Source organism: Calidris pugnax, unplaced genomic scaffold, assembly GCF_001431845.1.
Source record: "Calidris pugnax isolate Ruff unplaced genomic scaffold, ASM143184v1 scaffold22, whole genome shotgun sequence".
Lineage (NCBI taxonomy): Eukaryota > Metazoa > Chordata > Aves > Charadriiformes > Scolopacidae > Calidris > Calidris pugnax.
The window spans coordinates 399,533-416,119 of NW_015090763.1; the positions used below are offsets into that span (position 1 = coordinate 399,533).

Genomic DNA, 16,587 nt, shown 5'->3' on the forward strand with positions numbered 1-16,587 from the left:
GCTCACCAGCCGGCCAACCAGTGCCAAACCTTCCCAGCCTGAACGGAGAAGAGATCACCATTAAAAAACACCAGCAACTGTGAAAGAGTTTTTGTTCTAGACAGACTCAAAAGATCCAACGCTTTTTCCCTACACTAAACCAAACCAAGGTGTTGCCCGTACCCCTTCTAACCCTAATCCAAATGTAATTCCCTTTGAAGGGAAAGGGTGAAAAAGATCCACGTCCTACGTGTTGTCTGTCCGAATACAGAAAGAAACCTCTTGACTTGAAGAGAGAAACCATCAGAACAGAGAAAGTGGCTGTACGGCTTTGCCAGACTGCCGAGCACCCTCCCCGTGCAGCCATCCTTAGCTAGCAGGGCGAAAGAAATAATATATAAATCAAGGCCCTTTCATTCCTTGTTTCTCATTCTGCCAAATTCCCTTTTCCAGTAGCTCATCTGCATGCATTCTGGCCATAGAGACCACAATTAATTCTTTTTTTTTTTTTTGTCTCCTTTAAAAAATACAAGAACTAAGAACTTGAACAACAACGTGATCGGTTACAAGTCTTTCCTTGCTGAAAGGGACAAGTGTGTGCCTGCGTGTATGTGTGTGTGTGCACACACGTGTGTCAGAAGAGGGCACGTTCCCAGCCGTGCCGGGGAGCGTGCCATTGCTCCGATGGCACGGCCGCTGAGCGCTGCTACAGCCCACCAGGAAAAGAGGAAAGGGCACTACACACAAATAGCTTATCGGCTGAGAGTCTCTGTCCAGGAAGGGCTGCACGCACAGCCTGCGGACGGCCCACGGCTGGACTCTGCCTAGATCCTCCTTGGCACTTCAGCTGCCAGAAGAACCTGTAAGGGGGAGCTGAAAGGGACCAACATCTCTGCCACGCGCGGCAAGGAAAAAAAGAGGCAGCTGAAGTGTCCCAACAACTGCAGAAACCAAACCCAAAGAAGAGCAGTTGAAAGATCAACCAGAAAACAGTTTGAAGCCTTGTCAGAAGAGTTCGCTCGCCATGGAGCTGCTGTGGCTAATGCAGCAGAAGACGCCCATTCTGCCTTTGAAGGCAGAGATGGTGGCTTCTCCCCAGCCCCAAAAGGGACCAGCTCAGGCATAGATCCCTCGTGACTGACAAAGCAAGAAAGGCCAACCAACACCAATTCCCTTACTGGCCCAGGCCAAGAAAGGCAACTGTTAATCACCACCACATCGGAGAGACCACTGCAGTCAACTGCATCCTGCTCTGGCCCAGGGGAGGGCTACCAGATAACCAGATTCTTTTCACAGTCCAAGAAGGGCAGTGCCCTTCCTGAGCCAAAAAAAAAACAAAACCAAAAAAAAGAAAAAAAAAAAAGAGGCTTTGTATTCCAAGCTCCAACAGTGACTATTTGCTGAATCAGTCCAGCAAACAGGGATTACGCTCCTGGAACAGCAAGTAGAAGCCTCCTCCAGGTAAAATCTGGAACCTCTAAAGTGCTCCTGCTAATGCTAATCGATGAACACTGCCCTTCCATGCCCAGCAGTGGAAGGGTGTAATGCAGTTAGTGGTATAACAAGCACTAGCATTTAACCATTTATCAACTCCCATCTGGATTGTGGTAGTTTTCTGAAATGCACTTTTGGGAGATATTTCCTATGAGAAGAGGACGTTTGGGGATTTGAGGGTAGGAAGGTGAAGTGCACACCACAGCATACCTTGTTGAGTCAAACCGTTGCCTTGAAAGGTGATGTTCCCTTGCAGAGTCAATGGAATAAAGCATCCTGCAAGTGGCCATTTCACCGTGTCACCAACAAGCAGCTCTGGGTTTGGTTAGAATGGTTTCCCCCTCCCCCAGTGGTTTGAAGAGTTCACAGTGGTATTACCCAACGTTTTGGGGAGACAGAAGCTGAGAAGTCCCCTGCTGCAAGTGAACGGGTGGAGTGAGGGGTGAGGATGAGCAACATCCCTTAGGACTCAGGATAAGCCCAAGAGACACCTTTGCATCTGATGAGGAACAGGGGGAAGGCAGGCACTGGAAGAAGGGGGAAGGGTAATGCCAACGCAGGGAAAGTGCATGATCTGGAGTGGTCTCGGAGTAGTTCTGCAGTGCAAACGTCTGGGGAGGGGCATGGAGAAATCCCTTCTGGAATGCTGCATGAAGAGAGGTAAAGGTTGGCATCCATGTGGCAGCGGACTGGGTAGGGGGCCTGTTTCCAGCAGCTCTACCCTGTTCTTCACATTTAGTGGGTTTCAATCACCACTGGCTCGTAAACTCCAGATGAGACCCTGGGGAGGCAGAGGGGAAGGAGATGAGAACGCCAGGCTATTTCTCCCCGTCACTTAGAGCAAGCAAGTAAGTTCTTATTCAGAGCTCTCCACTCACAAAGTTTCTCTCCGTCACTTAGAGCAAGCAAGTTCTTATTCAGAGCTCTCCACTCACAAACATCACCCTCTAACCCCACACAAAATAACTGAAAATAGCGAGTCAGTCTGGCCAGAAGTCAACCCTCGTAACACAAACCAGACAGCTACGTGGCAAGCTAACACTAGAGCTCTTGAAAGAGCTGGGTGTAACACGTGAATCCTTCTAAAGGACAGAGGAAAGGGGGAGTCTCCTCAGCAAAGAGCCAGTGTTCCTGCCTTTGCTTTGCACACAAATTTTGTCACCAACTCGACACATATTTGCATTACCATTATTGCCTTTTTTTTTTTTAACCTCAAAAAGTGCTAAAAAGGCTCAAGCGCTACCGCACTGAGAGCTATTGTGGCAACAAAAAAAAAAAAAGTTTTATTTGTTCAGGCGTCTTTCATGAGACAACAAGCCCTTGACAAAGGAGGAGGAGGAGGGGGCGGTGGCAGGGGAAAGGGACAATAACCCCGGCTGCTGCAGTTTTGCTGCAGGCCAGCAGGAGGCAGAGCTCCCCGCCTTCCGCCGGGAGCAGCAGCAAACGGGAATAAAACCTCTACCATTTTGTCCTTTTTTTGCTCCTTCCTTCTGTTCTTGGATCTAACAACTAGGATCACATTATCCCTCTGTGCTCCTGCTGAGAGCTGCATTCATACTCCAGTGCAGCTGTAGCCTGTCACCGGAGGGATCCCAGGGGTGTTAATGTGGGAATAAAGCCACCGTGTAGCACATGATGTTTAGAAATCTCTCCTGTAGCGAAAGGTGAAAGTTTCCCCGTGTACAAAGAGCTAACTCATCTCCCCGGAGAGCCTCTGGCTGCCAGCCTTTCAGGAAGCCTACCTGTTTCCCAGCTGAATACCACTCAGCGTAGTTGTTCCATCTCTGCTCACAAACAACCTCAGGTTACTGTCTGCAGATAGAAAAAGGAAGCGAGAGATCAAAATCCCGAACTACCCACGGCTGCCAGGTGCTCCCCTCCCTTACACAACGGCCAGCACGGGAACAAGAGCATTTCTGGGAATGCATGTGCATGTTCTCTGATGCTCCCACAGTAATAGAGCCCCTGGGAACTCCTCCTCTTGCTCTGAAAGGGAGCCTCACGTCCAAATCAACCACAGCATTAAGCTCTGGATGAGTAAACGTAGATAAATTAATTCATAATACTGCTCCAGCTGCTTCTTTTAAGTCAATTCCATTGATGGAAGTTCTTGGTCAGCTTGAACACATCCAAATGGATGAGATGTGGGGCTTCATGCTGCTTTTGTAGGCTCACGGGAGGAGAAAGTCAGCCTGTGCTGCTGGTGAGAGGTGGGTACATTCAGCCTAGTCTTAACCCAGCGAGGTGGAAATCCTCATATAAGAATCACAGAATCAAGAATGTTGCCATATGCAATGCTATGGTGTAACTAACTATAGAAGTACTAATAAAAGCTAGGCTCAGGGATAAAACTTACGGAAAAACCAACCAGATGAAAAAGACCAATTTCTAGGCTAAACGGGGAAGTTAAAACACATGCAGTGATATTAGTTTTCTCTTAACAGATGGAGGAAAAAAACCCCTTCTTAGGCTCTCAGACAGACCTGATCACCAGCAGACTGTGACCCACCTTTCTTCCCACCTTTTAGCAGAGTCGTGCTGTTTCCCCTCCAGTTGTGCTCTCCTACTTCAATCAACACCCTTGGGCTGACCCTGGATGAAGGCCACCAGAGCAGCGCAGAGCTGATGGAACTGATTTCCACTGCACTGAAAAATGGGTATTTTTCCCTTCTCATCCTGTATGCTTGAGCCACTGTTCAACCTCTGCTGTCTCTCATCCTGTATTATGCTTGAGCCACTGTTCAACCTCTGCTGTCACGTGTAGAACAGCAGCGAGTGCTATTTGCTAATGGATGTGCAGCTCAAATCCACAGTGTGTTTACCTACCACAGAAACACCTAGCAAGCACTGAAAACAAACTGCTGCCAGAAGGAGAAGGGAGTCCGTGACAGACCAGATCTGACTTTAAAAGCTTGGCAGCTTTGCTAAAAGAACAGCCAAGGCCTCCCCTCTGAGACTCATGCTCTCACCTTCAGTATTGCTGACATCTGTGAAGTCCTGACTCTGCATTATTTTCTCCACTATATCATCAGCATCGATCCTGGTGTCATCCACTCGGGTTGGGTGACTCTCCACTGAATCCTTTTTCCTCCTGGGGAGAGAAAATAAAGGGAAAACTTATTCAGCTTTTCAAGACACAGACTTTTCAGGTACTCTCTTGCTTCCCTTGGCAGCAGCCTCCCTCTCAGCCGCTACTTCCAATCTACCACTGCATGAAGACCAAGGAGTAGATTCTCTCTTGTGTTCCCACAGAAGGCACTTTGCTCCTCAGTTACCTACCGGGAGGGTCTATCCATCAGAAGGGCTGGTCTTGGGGGGCGAGGTGGCTTCTCTGGTTTGTGGTCCCGCTCTCCCTCAGGACACTCCACTGTCATACTGAGCCCTCCAGATGCACTGCTGCTGGTGGAGGTATTCCTGCGATGGGTCAGGTCGGACATACTAGAAGAACGGGAGTGCTCCGTGCTGTAACCTGCAAAAACAGAGTGATCACAAACCAGATCTTCTCCCCTTCCTAGAAGCAAAGTTAACACGCAAAGCAGTGTCAGACCAGCATTTCTGCTCCCATATACAGAGGTTTAGACATGCATCTGCAGAGACTGAACAGGAGACTGATATCTCAGTCAGGTGAGAGATTGCTGCACAAATCACTCTCACAAGAGCTTGTTGCAGGAAAGAAAAAGGGATGGAGGCCAGTGCTGGCATAGCCACGTGGGTCGATGCTTACCGGAGATCTTGGACTGCTGGCTGGCATAGCTGGAGTTCCGCGAGTGACCCGAGTGGAAAACTTCCTCTGGGCTGGACAGGTTCTGATCCGGTTCTTCTGGGACACCTGCCAAGGAACAACAGGGCACTCCACTTACACTGTAAGCCAAGACAGCACATTGTCTGCTGATCACCTTGGACTGGAGGCTGATCTCAGGATGCCAGATGAAGGCAAGGGCAAGTCTGCTGGCGAGCCGTGCTGCACAGGCAAGCAGAGCTTAGAAGCAGCTAGGGAGTAGGGGAGACAACAATGAGCTTCTCTGTCAAGCTTTTCACTAATGCTAGCATTCAGCACCTGCATTTACAAGCGTCTCTGGGGGCTTGAAGGATCTAGGACAGGTAGTATCTGAAGCTATCTGTACTTCAAAGCATTAAGCTAAGACCAAGAAAGCATCAAATGGCCACTGGCAATGAAGTATTACAACCTCCGTTTGGGTGCCTCTCTTATTACTACTTTTTCCCTTCTATTACTTGTAAGAGAGCTCATGCCATCTAAATCACATCCAAATTTGATACAGAAACCTCAGCACAACCTCTGCTCCTTTGCTGTCACCCCACCTCGCCTCTTTTGCAGCAAACTCATCCAAAAGTGCACAAAGGTAACACATTAGCCAGCTTTTTAAGAAGAGCACTTGTGTGCTGTGCGAAGTCACCGAGGCGATGAGACTGGAGCGCTCTTTTGGTGCAGTGCATCTGCTGGCACATTTGGAGTGTGCTGGGGAGAATAAAAGACTATGGGAAAATGCAGTGCCCTTGAAAACGGGCACATACAGGAGCCAAAGAACTCCGCATCAGCAGCTGGAACAAGGCCATTAGACCTCAAACCAACCTCTAAAACCTTCAGAGGAACTTTTCTAGAAGATAAGTGTGAGCAACAGAATAGCTGAGTGGAGACAATGTTGAGTGTCGTTGAACACAACGGAAAGTAGGGATGAGTGCAATACATTAATTATTAAATCCCCAGTAATAAGAACAAATTGCTTTATCTCCACTAACAGAGGCACATGGCAAAGATTCACGCTTCCTCTCCTCAGCTGCACTTAATAGACAGTTTTGGTTTTCCTTAATTTTCTTAATGAGCAGAAGGGTGAGGATGGGTACGGGAAAACATGAAAAATTAAAGAGTTTCTGTGCTTGCAACTGCTGGGAAAAACAAAAGAGTGTCCGGGCACAGCCAAGCATTGCATGGCTCCAGGATGGGCATTCATACCCGAGCTGAGAATGGCAGTTCTTGGCTTGGTCTGACGCAGAGAGCCAATCGTGGCTGAACTGCTGCTGCTGCTGCTGGTGGTTCCCTCACCCTTACAGGTCAGCTGCAGGGTAGAGTCCTGTCCCGGTATGGTGATGGATTTGGCGGTGGAAGGAGGCCTGTAATCAGAAGTGGAGAAGGTTAAAAAAACTGCCAGGCAGGGACCAGGAATCACCCCACCACAATGCTCTATCAGAAAGGTCCCCCTGCCTGCCCCTACCCTTCATGGGGAAGCTGGCAGCCTTCTGTGACTAGTGACACAGTGTGACATTGGGTTTTGTTTCCTACATGCCAGACTCAGGTCTTCCCTACCTCGTACTGCACCTGGACAATATTACAAGGAAAAGCAAGGGGAATTAAGGCAAAAGGGGACCATTCAACCATTTATACAGGACAACATGCTTGGAGCCTGCACTGTCCTCCAAAAGAACATCCAGAGCTGTCCTTTTCCCCCAAACACGTGTCCAGTGGCCAGTTGGCCTCACAAACAGGAACTGGTTTGCTGTTGTCTAGCTCTACATTCCAGCACCCTTTCGTTACACCTTTCTGGCTCAGGTCAAAAGAAACCTTTTATCTCAGCAACCCCCCATCCCCCTATAAGAGTACTTTTACAACGATCAAATAACCTTTCCCTTTTTTAACTGACGATTAAACTCCTTTTTGGTGAGACTAAAGTGTTTTTCCAGCTGTCAAAGTTATTTATCTGGTTATTCTGTGTGCTCCCAACATCCCTTTGTAAATGCTGACTGCAGGGCAGAGCAGCGAGTGCCCGGAGCCCCCTCCCTTCCTCCAGAAGTGTTTTTGGGTGGAAGCCATGGCATGTGCAGCGTGGCAAAGCGAATATTCCTGTTGGAATCCCAACCTCCCTGCAGCCCGAAGTCTGAACTGGAACTAATGGATCATATTATGCTTTTTAAGTGAGGAGTGAGAAAGAAAAACTTTTATTTGTCTCACTTGGAGCTTTGAGGGAAGATGCTACCTGAGAGGACCTTTGCGGTATTTTAGGAGAAAGAAACATAAAGTGCTTAGAATATTTGATATGGGCAGCCAAACAGCCATAAAGGTTTCAGGAAACCCGTAGCATGCCTTCCCCAGGTCATGTTATCAGTGATTTACATGCACCCGGGTACTCTGGGGACTTTGCTTTGCAGGTTAATAAGGCCTTTACAGCCTTAATCAAGCAAACTGTTCCCGCAGCAGCTGTGGGAGCAGCCCCTGGGTCTGGCAGCTCTGCCCTCCTGATGACACCCGGGAGGAGAAGGTTCATCCGAGCGCTGCAGAAAGTCACTGCTCGGAAGTGATTTCCCAGCACAGTTTAATTCCTGCCTAATCCCTTAATGAGTGCCATTTCTCAAAAGCTCCACTGATCAAGGCGTGTTCTACAGGCAAAGCTTCCATTTTTAGACATTTGCACATCAACATATAAAGAAAAAAATGGGAACGACTGCAAAAATCCTTTAAGAAATTTGTGAGGTTTGACTTTCAGACTGACCCTACTTATATTAAATGGATATACATATTCAATTCCATATAATTTTCAGGCACTCTATCAGTGGGACATGCTTCCATATTGAAGGAGCGACAGGTATTTTTTGTCAGACATATTATTGCCAGACACCCTAGTTCCTTAGATTTAAAACATCTGTTACTGTTACAAAGTTATGGTTTAAGATATCCAAAACTTCTTTATTACACTTCCTTCTGAAGCAGAAATTTTTCAGAATCAGATGACGCTGCATTTAGGGTTTGAAAGTCTCAGAAAACGCTGCAGCGCCACGAAAAGCCATTCACAAAACAAACCAAACAGAAAATTATGCAGCATTTTATAACAAGAATGCAAGCTCATTTATACACTTTAAGCAAGCTCCTAAAATTAAACCTTTTAGCCTAGAATAGCACTACAGCAAGAGATGGCCTCAAGGTGAAGCTTTCCCCTCTCATAGTGTTGGGAGTCAAGCCAGAATATTGGTATCAGCACGTGGCAGCCCCGTGGAGTCCCACACCACACAGCACACCACAGTGGGCTGGCTCCGACTGCAGGGTCTTAACTGCAGTGGGAAGGTGCATATTTATTGCTGGTCTATTTGTTAAGTTGATTCCCCAACCATTCTTTAAGCAACAAAACTGCTTCAGAGCTGAACCGTACTTATTCTTTCCTATCACAATGCATTAAAAAGAACTACACGATTACAATTTCTTTGCCAATTAATACAAATCGTGAGCCTTGCTCCCTGTAGAACAGAAGGAGAACTAAGATGTTTCAGCCTTGCAGTGTTTTTGTTGCTGTTTCAGTTCAAGATTTACCCTGTGTGAGATGTGCTGAAGTGTGCCTGTTTCAAAGACTGTTTTATCCATTGACCTTTCTCTTCTCGCAGGTCAGTGAAACCACCCACAGAGCTATGAAAAATTCTATCCTTCAAGGAAAACATGAAGTTTGTTATCAAGGCCCATTAGTTCCAAACCTAACTAAAACTAGCAGAGAAAACACTGGCACAACCCATAACCAAGCTGAGGAAACCAGGGCAGAGAACAAACCAACCAACAGCACAGGATGGCTCAGCTCTTCTGGCCGATTCTGCAATCCAGACCACCACTTCCAAGCTCTCCCCTGTACTTCCCAACATCAAGGGCATCTTTTCCCCCTCCCCATCAATTTTAGTCTCCAGCAGAGAATGGCAAAAGAACCAGGTGTCCTGATCTGCCCAGAACAAGGCAAACACCCAGAAACTCACGTTTTGAAGCAGGGGTCCCCCGAGAGCAGGGACATTCCGATGGTGACCTGGAGAGGGAGGACAAGGCACTTCGTTAGCCACGCTGCAGTGAGCTCCTCGCCTCATGACAGCCAGGAGGTCAAGGGCTAGGTGTAAAGATTAGCAAGACCTAGTTCCTTTCCAAAGGAAATCAGCTTCAGGGATTTAGCAAAGTATTTCCCTCCCTGCCCCAAATCACTGGCATCGGTAACTCCAAGTTGCAGTGTCTCAGCAGGACACCGGCCCGGCCACCCTGACAACGTGCTTAGAACTTTCTTCCCCCCTCCTGTTCACGTTTTCTTTGATGATAAAGAATGCTATTGAGGGTCATCTCTCGGCCAAATGGATGTCAAGATATCAAAGGGCAACTCTGATAATAGGAAACTTCCCAGACTAGCAGCGTAAAAGCAAAACCCTGTCTCTGTACCCACACTCTGGCTGTCATCTTTCTGAACTCAATAGCAGGATTTCCACGGTGGCAGTCCCAGCTGCTGTACCTTTAGGATGGAGTTGTCCTGTCGGGTGTTCTTAGTATCATAGCCTTCCAGCAAGCAGCAACGGACAGTGGATCCAGAGCCCGCAAATTCTGCCAGATTTAGGTCAGCAAAGCCCAGCTGTAGCCAAGAAAACAATGGAGGGGAAGGGGAGAGAACAAAAAAAAAAAAAAAAAAAATCACTCAATAAAGGGATACGTGGTGTCACACAGACCAGAGGAAGAGAGTACATCTGTGAACGAGGGCAGTATCACTCAATAAAGGGATACATGGTGTCACACAGACCAAAGGAAGAGAGTACATCTGTGAACGAGGGCAGAAAGAGGAGCTGTGGATACAGTCGTGGCTGTGAAGACCCCCTACTCTGGAGGATGGGCAGGGTCATATTCCCCATCCAGAGCCAGGTGGACACTTGGAGGCCCTCAGGAAGCCAGCCCTGCCCGGAGGATGGATGTACAGTAGCCATGCTGGCCAGGAGAGCGTTAACCAGCCCCCAGCCATTGCATAACCAAGGACATGGAAGGCACTAGGTCAACGATGTGGAAAAAACAGAATCACACATACACAAACATAATAAGGCACTCTTTGTATCGGGCCATCCCAGAATGCAGTGGAGCATGTGAACCAGGAGATGAAAGGATATTGTTACAGAGGAAAGTGACACTGTCCTGAAAAACAAAGGCGAGACTCTCAGCACAGCGAGCGTGGAGCGCAGAGCCATGCAGTGGTGCATGGGCCTCACCCCCACAGACACAGCTCCTGGGCTGCAGAACTCCCGGAGCAAAGTTCCCTTAACACTGCTGAGATTTAACTGGCAAGTGGTAAGTTTGACAGGCAGAAGAAGGGAAGAGAAATATTTGGAGAGATTTAGCTGTGAGCTCCCTAAACCTTCTCTAACAAAGGGGAAGCAAATAGGTGAGGTGACAGGCAAATTGGAAAAGGGTACCGAGGCCTCTAGAGTAAAGACAAACACAATGAGGAATGTTTGAAAGAGAACTTTTGCTCTTCTGCTCTAATGCTTAGCATACAATATAGTGTTTTCCACAAAGAAAAAGCTACAGATTCTTTCATGCAGAGCTTTAGCAATAAAAGTCAGTAGTGTCTCATCTAATCTGATTGGGAAGAGATGCTGTACCCTGTATTTGGCCAAACCATCCAAGCATGGAAAGTCTGCGTCACTTCGACGTACAGCCCAGCTTCCAGGAGAACAGAGAGAGAAGGTGGAGAAGTAGCAGCTCAGACCTGGCTGTTATTTTGTGCACTGCTGTACATTTCTCCAGCCCTGGTGCTGACAGCAAGATGATAAAGCTGAACTGGGAACCTCACAGAGAAGCACCATCCTGAGGATATGTGGAAGCTGATAGGGAGTCACAGCACAAACCGCAGGCGCTGCCATATGAACCCTGGCTCCCACTGTTCTAAATCAAAAGTCTAAACCACAGGCTGCCCAAGATATATGATTCAGGGGAAGACAGCAGCAAGATTAGCATAGCTGCTTCCTCCATCCCCTTCTCAAAGGGGAACAAGAGCTGATGGTAAAGGAAAAATACTTTAAAAAAAGTGTGGGATAGAGCAGGAACCTTTCTTCAGCAAAAGGACAAAGGAAAAAAATAACCTAACTTTTTCCCTTCTTAAAAATTCCCGTAGTGCAAGTGTTTCTCCAGCCCTTGCTGTAGATGTTCTTCCACCTCTTCTAGCCAGGGGCTATGCTGCTTGCTGAATATTCACTGATAAGGAAAAAAACAGTGAATTTTTATCTCTTAGAGATAAACAGGACAGGAGAAAGCCACAGGAGGAGCTGCAATCCATCACCGTGACAAAACTAGAGGACAGAGAACACACAGCATGACCACACCAGCAGAACAACATGGCAGAGGAGCAGCCCAGACCCAGGTGCCTCTTCCTCCACCACAGCACTAACTTCTCCAAGAAGATCAACATGGGAGGATGGAGTGTGGGAGAACCCTTCAGCAACCCAAATGTCGTGCTGAGGTCAGAAGCTCTTCACAGGAAGCAGACTCCCAGTATATAGAGGAAGGATCCCTTAACAAAAGGATGTTTTCAGATGTAACCTTTCAGAATAGTTTCCTCAGTTTTCCAGCCAGCTGATGGTGTTTCTTCCAGCTCAGGGGAAAGAGTTTCCGCTTTATCAGTCCTTCCTGTTGGCTTCCTCTCTATAACCCCTGACATCGAAGTGACATTAACGTCAAACCAAAAGGTGCATGAGTTGATGGAAATTCTGTCTTGAGCACAAACAGCTCCGTCACTCTCAGTCCCTCCTGAAAGGGGACCAGGTAAAGCTGCATTTTCCTCTACATCTGTCACCACAATTGGAGTAGTTTTCAGCTGAATGAATACAGCTGAAAAAGAGGAGGACTTACTGTTTAGAATGGGAAAATAGTTGCCTACACTGCAGACTTCTGCTAGAAACGTTACAAATCCCAAGTAAGTCAGCTCTGCCATGTGGACCTGCCTTGGAACAAGCCTGCTCCATAGGGCAAGACTGGAAGGCTGAATCACCCTGTCAGGTGTCTACATCCCTTCTCTCTGTGCTGCCAAAATGCTCGGGTCATCTTCTGTTGAATTCTGGGAGAACGTGTCTGTCTTCTTCAGAGGAGACCAAGCAAGATACCATCCCAAGAGATGACAGGTACTTGAGATCTGGTCTCCAGTTCTGGGCTGGAGCAACTAGGTCTCCTTCAAAACACAACTGGAGACTAAGTAAAAGGGAAGTAGGTTAGGACATGACCTGAATAAAAGCCCAGGTTAACACCACCATGCAGACATGTCTTTAGGCTTCCTTTAATTCTGCATTTACAAATACTGTGGCTATCTTGAGGATGGACACTGTGGGAAGAGCAAGCCAAAACATTTACTTTGTCTCAGAGGCATGTCTCTTCCTCCAGCCATGCTGCCCTCCCTGGACAGGCAGCTCTGCAGGATGAAGGAATAACCTCCCCACAGTGCAAAAGAGAGTGAAAGAGAAACTGATGGCCCTAGAGAGCATGTCCCAGTTAGCCACAAAAAAGGAACAGTGAGGGCAGCAACGTTGCCTTCTATCACACAGCACAGCAGTCCACAGGAGTGAGTGCAGTTCATCCTTCAGAGGCATTTGCCTCCACGTTCTCAGGAAGGATATTGATTAGAAGAAATTCTTACAAGGTCTTGCGTGACCTGAACATCTGTTTATTAGAAACCAGCAGCAGTGACTCATTTTCAAACAAACATGGTTTCAGGCTCTGCATGAGCTCAACTTCTAAGCCAACATTGTCTCTTGATCCAGCACAAAGAGAAGGGGGTGGCCCATTGTCTCTCCCATAGCACAGGCAAGAAAACAGGGAGGGAACAATCCAAAACATCCCTGCTGATCAGTCTGGTTTCTCCTCAATGTCTCTTGTGCTTTGGAAAGTGGTGATTTCTGCTGTAGGTTTCTGCCTGTGCTTGCGAGGCAGCGAGATGCCTACCCCAGCCCCAGCCGGCTGCTGTGTTCTGCAGAACAGAACTGGAGCCTGTGTTTCTTTATTAGCAAGACGTTGCCAGAAGCCAGAGAGTTCACATCTGACTCAGAACTTCCCCAAAGTTTGAGGACATGCAGATCTTCTTCCCAACCCCCTTCTAAAATCCACATCCAGTGCAATCTGGATCCTGTCCCAGCAAGTTGATTTTTTTGGGGAAATCACTTAACTCAGGCTCAAACTAAGAACTAATGACCAACTCTCTAAATTGCTTCACGCAGCAGCCACTGGTTTCTAAGGGGTGTAAAGCACTAACAGAAGACAAGACCATCACCACTCCGCCACATTTGCCCTTTCCGTGCTCTTACCTTTGAGTAGGTTTTTCCGCCCTTCAGCTCCTATAATGGGAGACAAAACAAACAGGAAAAGCAGCTATTATACGTGCTGGGGAAAGAGGGGGAAAGCCATTACTCAATCCTGGAATTTGCTCTCAGGATTTCACAAATCTGTGTCTCTCAGGGGTTACCACCACCCTGGTCGCCCCCCACCTCCATCAAGCACCCTTGCTGGGGAGAGAGGCCCCATTTGAGTCACATCCCAGCCCAAACAATCCTTCTTTCCCACCACTTCCATCCAATTCCTCTTGTTGCCAAAAAAGCTGCTAGTAACCAAGAGCAGGGCACTGGCAGTACTGCCTGTCAGAAGCAGAAGTAGATGCTCACCTTACGGACAGATACTCGGCAGACGCAGGGGTCCAGGAGGCCTGTGGCTGGGTTGGCACTCATTTTACACACAAAGGTGAATTTCTTTTTCCAGCGGACACAGTTTTCCTGAACTTCCTCTCTATGAGAATGCAAAAAAACAAACAAAACACTCTTCAAATAAAGGCATGAAACCAAATCAATCTTTTTTTTGATGACTGGCAACCTGGCCTATAAAGGTCGTCTACAACAGAGTTTGATCCACACCACCTGAAACCGCACCACACAAAGGTGCTGTGTCAGCATCAAGCTTTCCACTAGTCAGTACAGGTAAAATCCACCTAGGTTACAGGAAGACTAATCAACTCATCAACTGAGTTTTCCTTTAAAACTCTCCCACATTTCCTGCTTAGCTGGTTTAACTCACTCATCGTCCGGCCCGGACAGAGCCAACCTCCGTAACAGAACTGGGCTGAAGGTTTGCAAGTTTATCTTCCTACAATATGCCTGTTTTGTACAATCTCTGTACAACAAACGCGCTGTGTGTCCTGGACGGCTTGTCCTTCCCAGGCTGCCATCCTGCTTCTTATGCTGGGACTAAGCCAGTGAGGACAGCCAGGTTGAAGGAGGACAAAAAAGCATGTGGGAATGTTGCTGGGTGCACACAGACAGGACCATGCCAAGCAAACACTGTGCTCCAAATCACAGGGGGAGATTAGACTGTAACAACAGGAGCAGTCCCAGCCAGGGAGGAGGCAGTTTTCCTTGCACAGCCCCTCACCAGCCTACCTGATCTCCAGGGTGAGCAGAGAAGTGCATGGAGAAGGTGGCTTCCCCAGTGCAGGAATTGCTTCAGGTAGAGCTCTGGATTCTCCTGAGCCCTTAGGGGAAACTGGATTTCACCCTTCAAAGGAGTCAAGTTCAGATGAGCCCGAAACCTGCTGTGTGGGTCCTTCCATGGGGCTCTGGTTCCCCACTGTCCCTCTGCAGGACCTGATCTGTTCACGGCTCAGAGCTTGGTCCTTAGCCAATTAAGTTCTCAAGTAATGAGGCCAGGGGGGAAGGAGGGAAGGGAAGGCACTTTTGACAGCTATGAGCCAGCAAATTTGCATCTCGCTCTTATCTCTCCTCTTAGCACAGGACAAAGGGGCAAGGGCAGGCGATAAAGTGTTTGCTTTAGCAGGGAAAGGGAGGCTTCCCACCATCTGGCCCAGGCGCCGTGCAAGCCAAAGAGATCGGTGGCAAAGGGGAGAACCATGTGTCTTGGTATTGCCTCAGCTCTCCTGGGAAGGAAGGGGTAGAAGCCAGCCCTGATCCCAACAAACCCATCTGCAAGCCCAAGATGAGCCCAACAGGACAGATCCCAGGGATGGGATCCTGACCCAGGAGGACCCTGCAGTCCTCTGAGCTCTTCGGTGGGACCTGAACGTGCCGGCCAAGGCAAACACAGAGAGGAGAACAGGATTTGCTAACAAATAACTGAAACCTGTAATCCCCTGTAATGCAGATAAGGGCTGATCATCCCTGTCAAAAACATGGGAAAACAGAAGGCAGCAATTGCTTCAAGGGAGTGAACTTAAACCCCTTCCAGACAGCACTAAGGCTAGCTATGGAAGTCATTGGAAAGTGAGGCATCTAAGTGCCAAAAGTACCTTTGAATCTGGGATCAATTCAAGATGAGATCTGGTTCTCATTGCTCAAGTCACTCCAGCTCCTTCAGAGAGGAGAAGAAACACTTCCAGAGGGATTAAAAAGGTAGTGAACTTAAACCCCTTCCAGACAGCACTAAGGCTAGCCACGGAAGTCATTGGAAAGTGAGACATCTAAGTGCCAAAAGTACCTTTGAATCTGGGATCAATTCAAGATGAGATCTGGTTCTCATTGCTCAAGTCACTCCAGCTCCTTCAGAGAGGAGAAGATACACTTCCAGAGGGGTTAAAAAGGCTTTGCTTATAATAAAACATTCACTGAGCCAGCCAAATTAGGCAAGCTAAATTTCAGATGTGAGGTGCCTTAAACCTGATTTAGTAGTAGGTATCTTGAATGACCTAAAGGAAGGAAAACTCAGACACTGATGAAAAAAGGAATTCAACAGAACAGAAAAATGTTTGGAACACACATGCTTTGGAAATGCAAGAAAGGTACTTGGATGCAGAAGATATCCAATACTTTAGCAGCATCAGTCATCTTTAAAAAGGAACCCCTATTTTCGAGAGAGCAAGGCTAATGCTAATTCTGCTAATGACACCAGATTTTAGCAGCATTAGTCATCTTTAAAGAGGAACCCCTATTTTCGAGAGGAGAGCCTTGGCTAATGCTAATTCTGCTAATGACACCAGAGCTTCAAGCTGAATCCTGGAAGGCAGCTACAAGCAGTCAGTCTTCGGATCAGACGGGTACAACAGCCCTTGCTACAAACCTTGTTCACACGTGGCCCAGAGCTCTAACTCCTGTTACAAGTGACTATTTAAGTGACAAAGCTCGGGCTCCAAACTCCCATCACATGTGCCTTGGTCCCCGCAGCTGCTCCGTCAGTAGGATGGGCAAGAACTGCTCCAGCACGAGAGTCTCCTTACTCATGAGTTCTCGCTCGTATCACAATGCGGCTATGATTAAGCATCTGCTGGATGCTGCTAAGTCCAATGATGGCTAATTACTTCAAAGCATGGCAAAAAGTACTGATTAGTAATAGAGCTCCTTCAT

At 47.7% G+C, this 16,587-nt stretch overlaps 1 protein-coding gene across 1 annotated transcript in view; it reads right to left on the bottom strand.

The window, feature by feature from the left end:
- Positions 1-477: 477 nt before the first annotated feature.
- FAM102A (family with sequence similarity 102 member A) overlaps positions 478-16,587 on the bottom strand; it is a 35,456-nt gene continuing 19,346 nt past the window's right edge. The window contains exons 3-12 of the mRNA XM_014944153.1: positions 13,906-14,026; positions 13,552-13,581; positions 9,732-9,848; positions 9,217-9,263; positions 6,446-6,603; positions 5,198-5,302; positions 4,753-4,942; positions 4,443-4,564; positions 3,216-3,285; positions 478-2,254 (exon numbers count right to left, since the gene is read on the bottom strand). Of these exons, the coding sequence (XP_014799639.1) occupies positions 2,209-2,254; positions 3,216-3,285; positions 4,443-4,564; positions 4,753-4,942; positions 5,198-5,302; positions 6,446-6,603; positions 9,217-9,263; positions 9,732-9,848; positions 13,552-13,581; positions 13,906-14,026 (1,006 nt within the window). The 3' untranslated portion in view covers positions 478-2,208. The remainder of the gene's footprint in view (positions 2,255-3,215; positions 3,286-4,442; positions 4,565-4,752; positions 4,943-5,197; positions 5,303-6,445; positions 6,604-9,216; positions 9,264-9,731; positions 9,849-13,551; positions 13,582-13,905; positions 14,027-16,587) is intronic.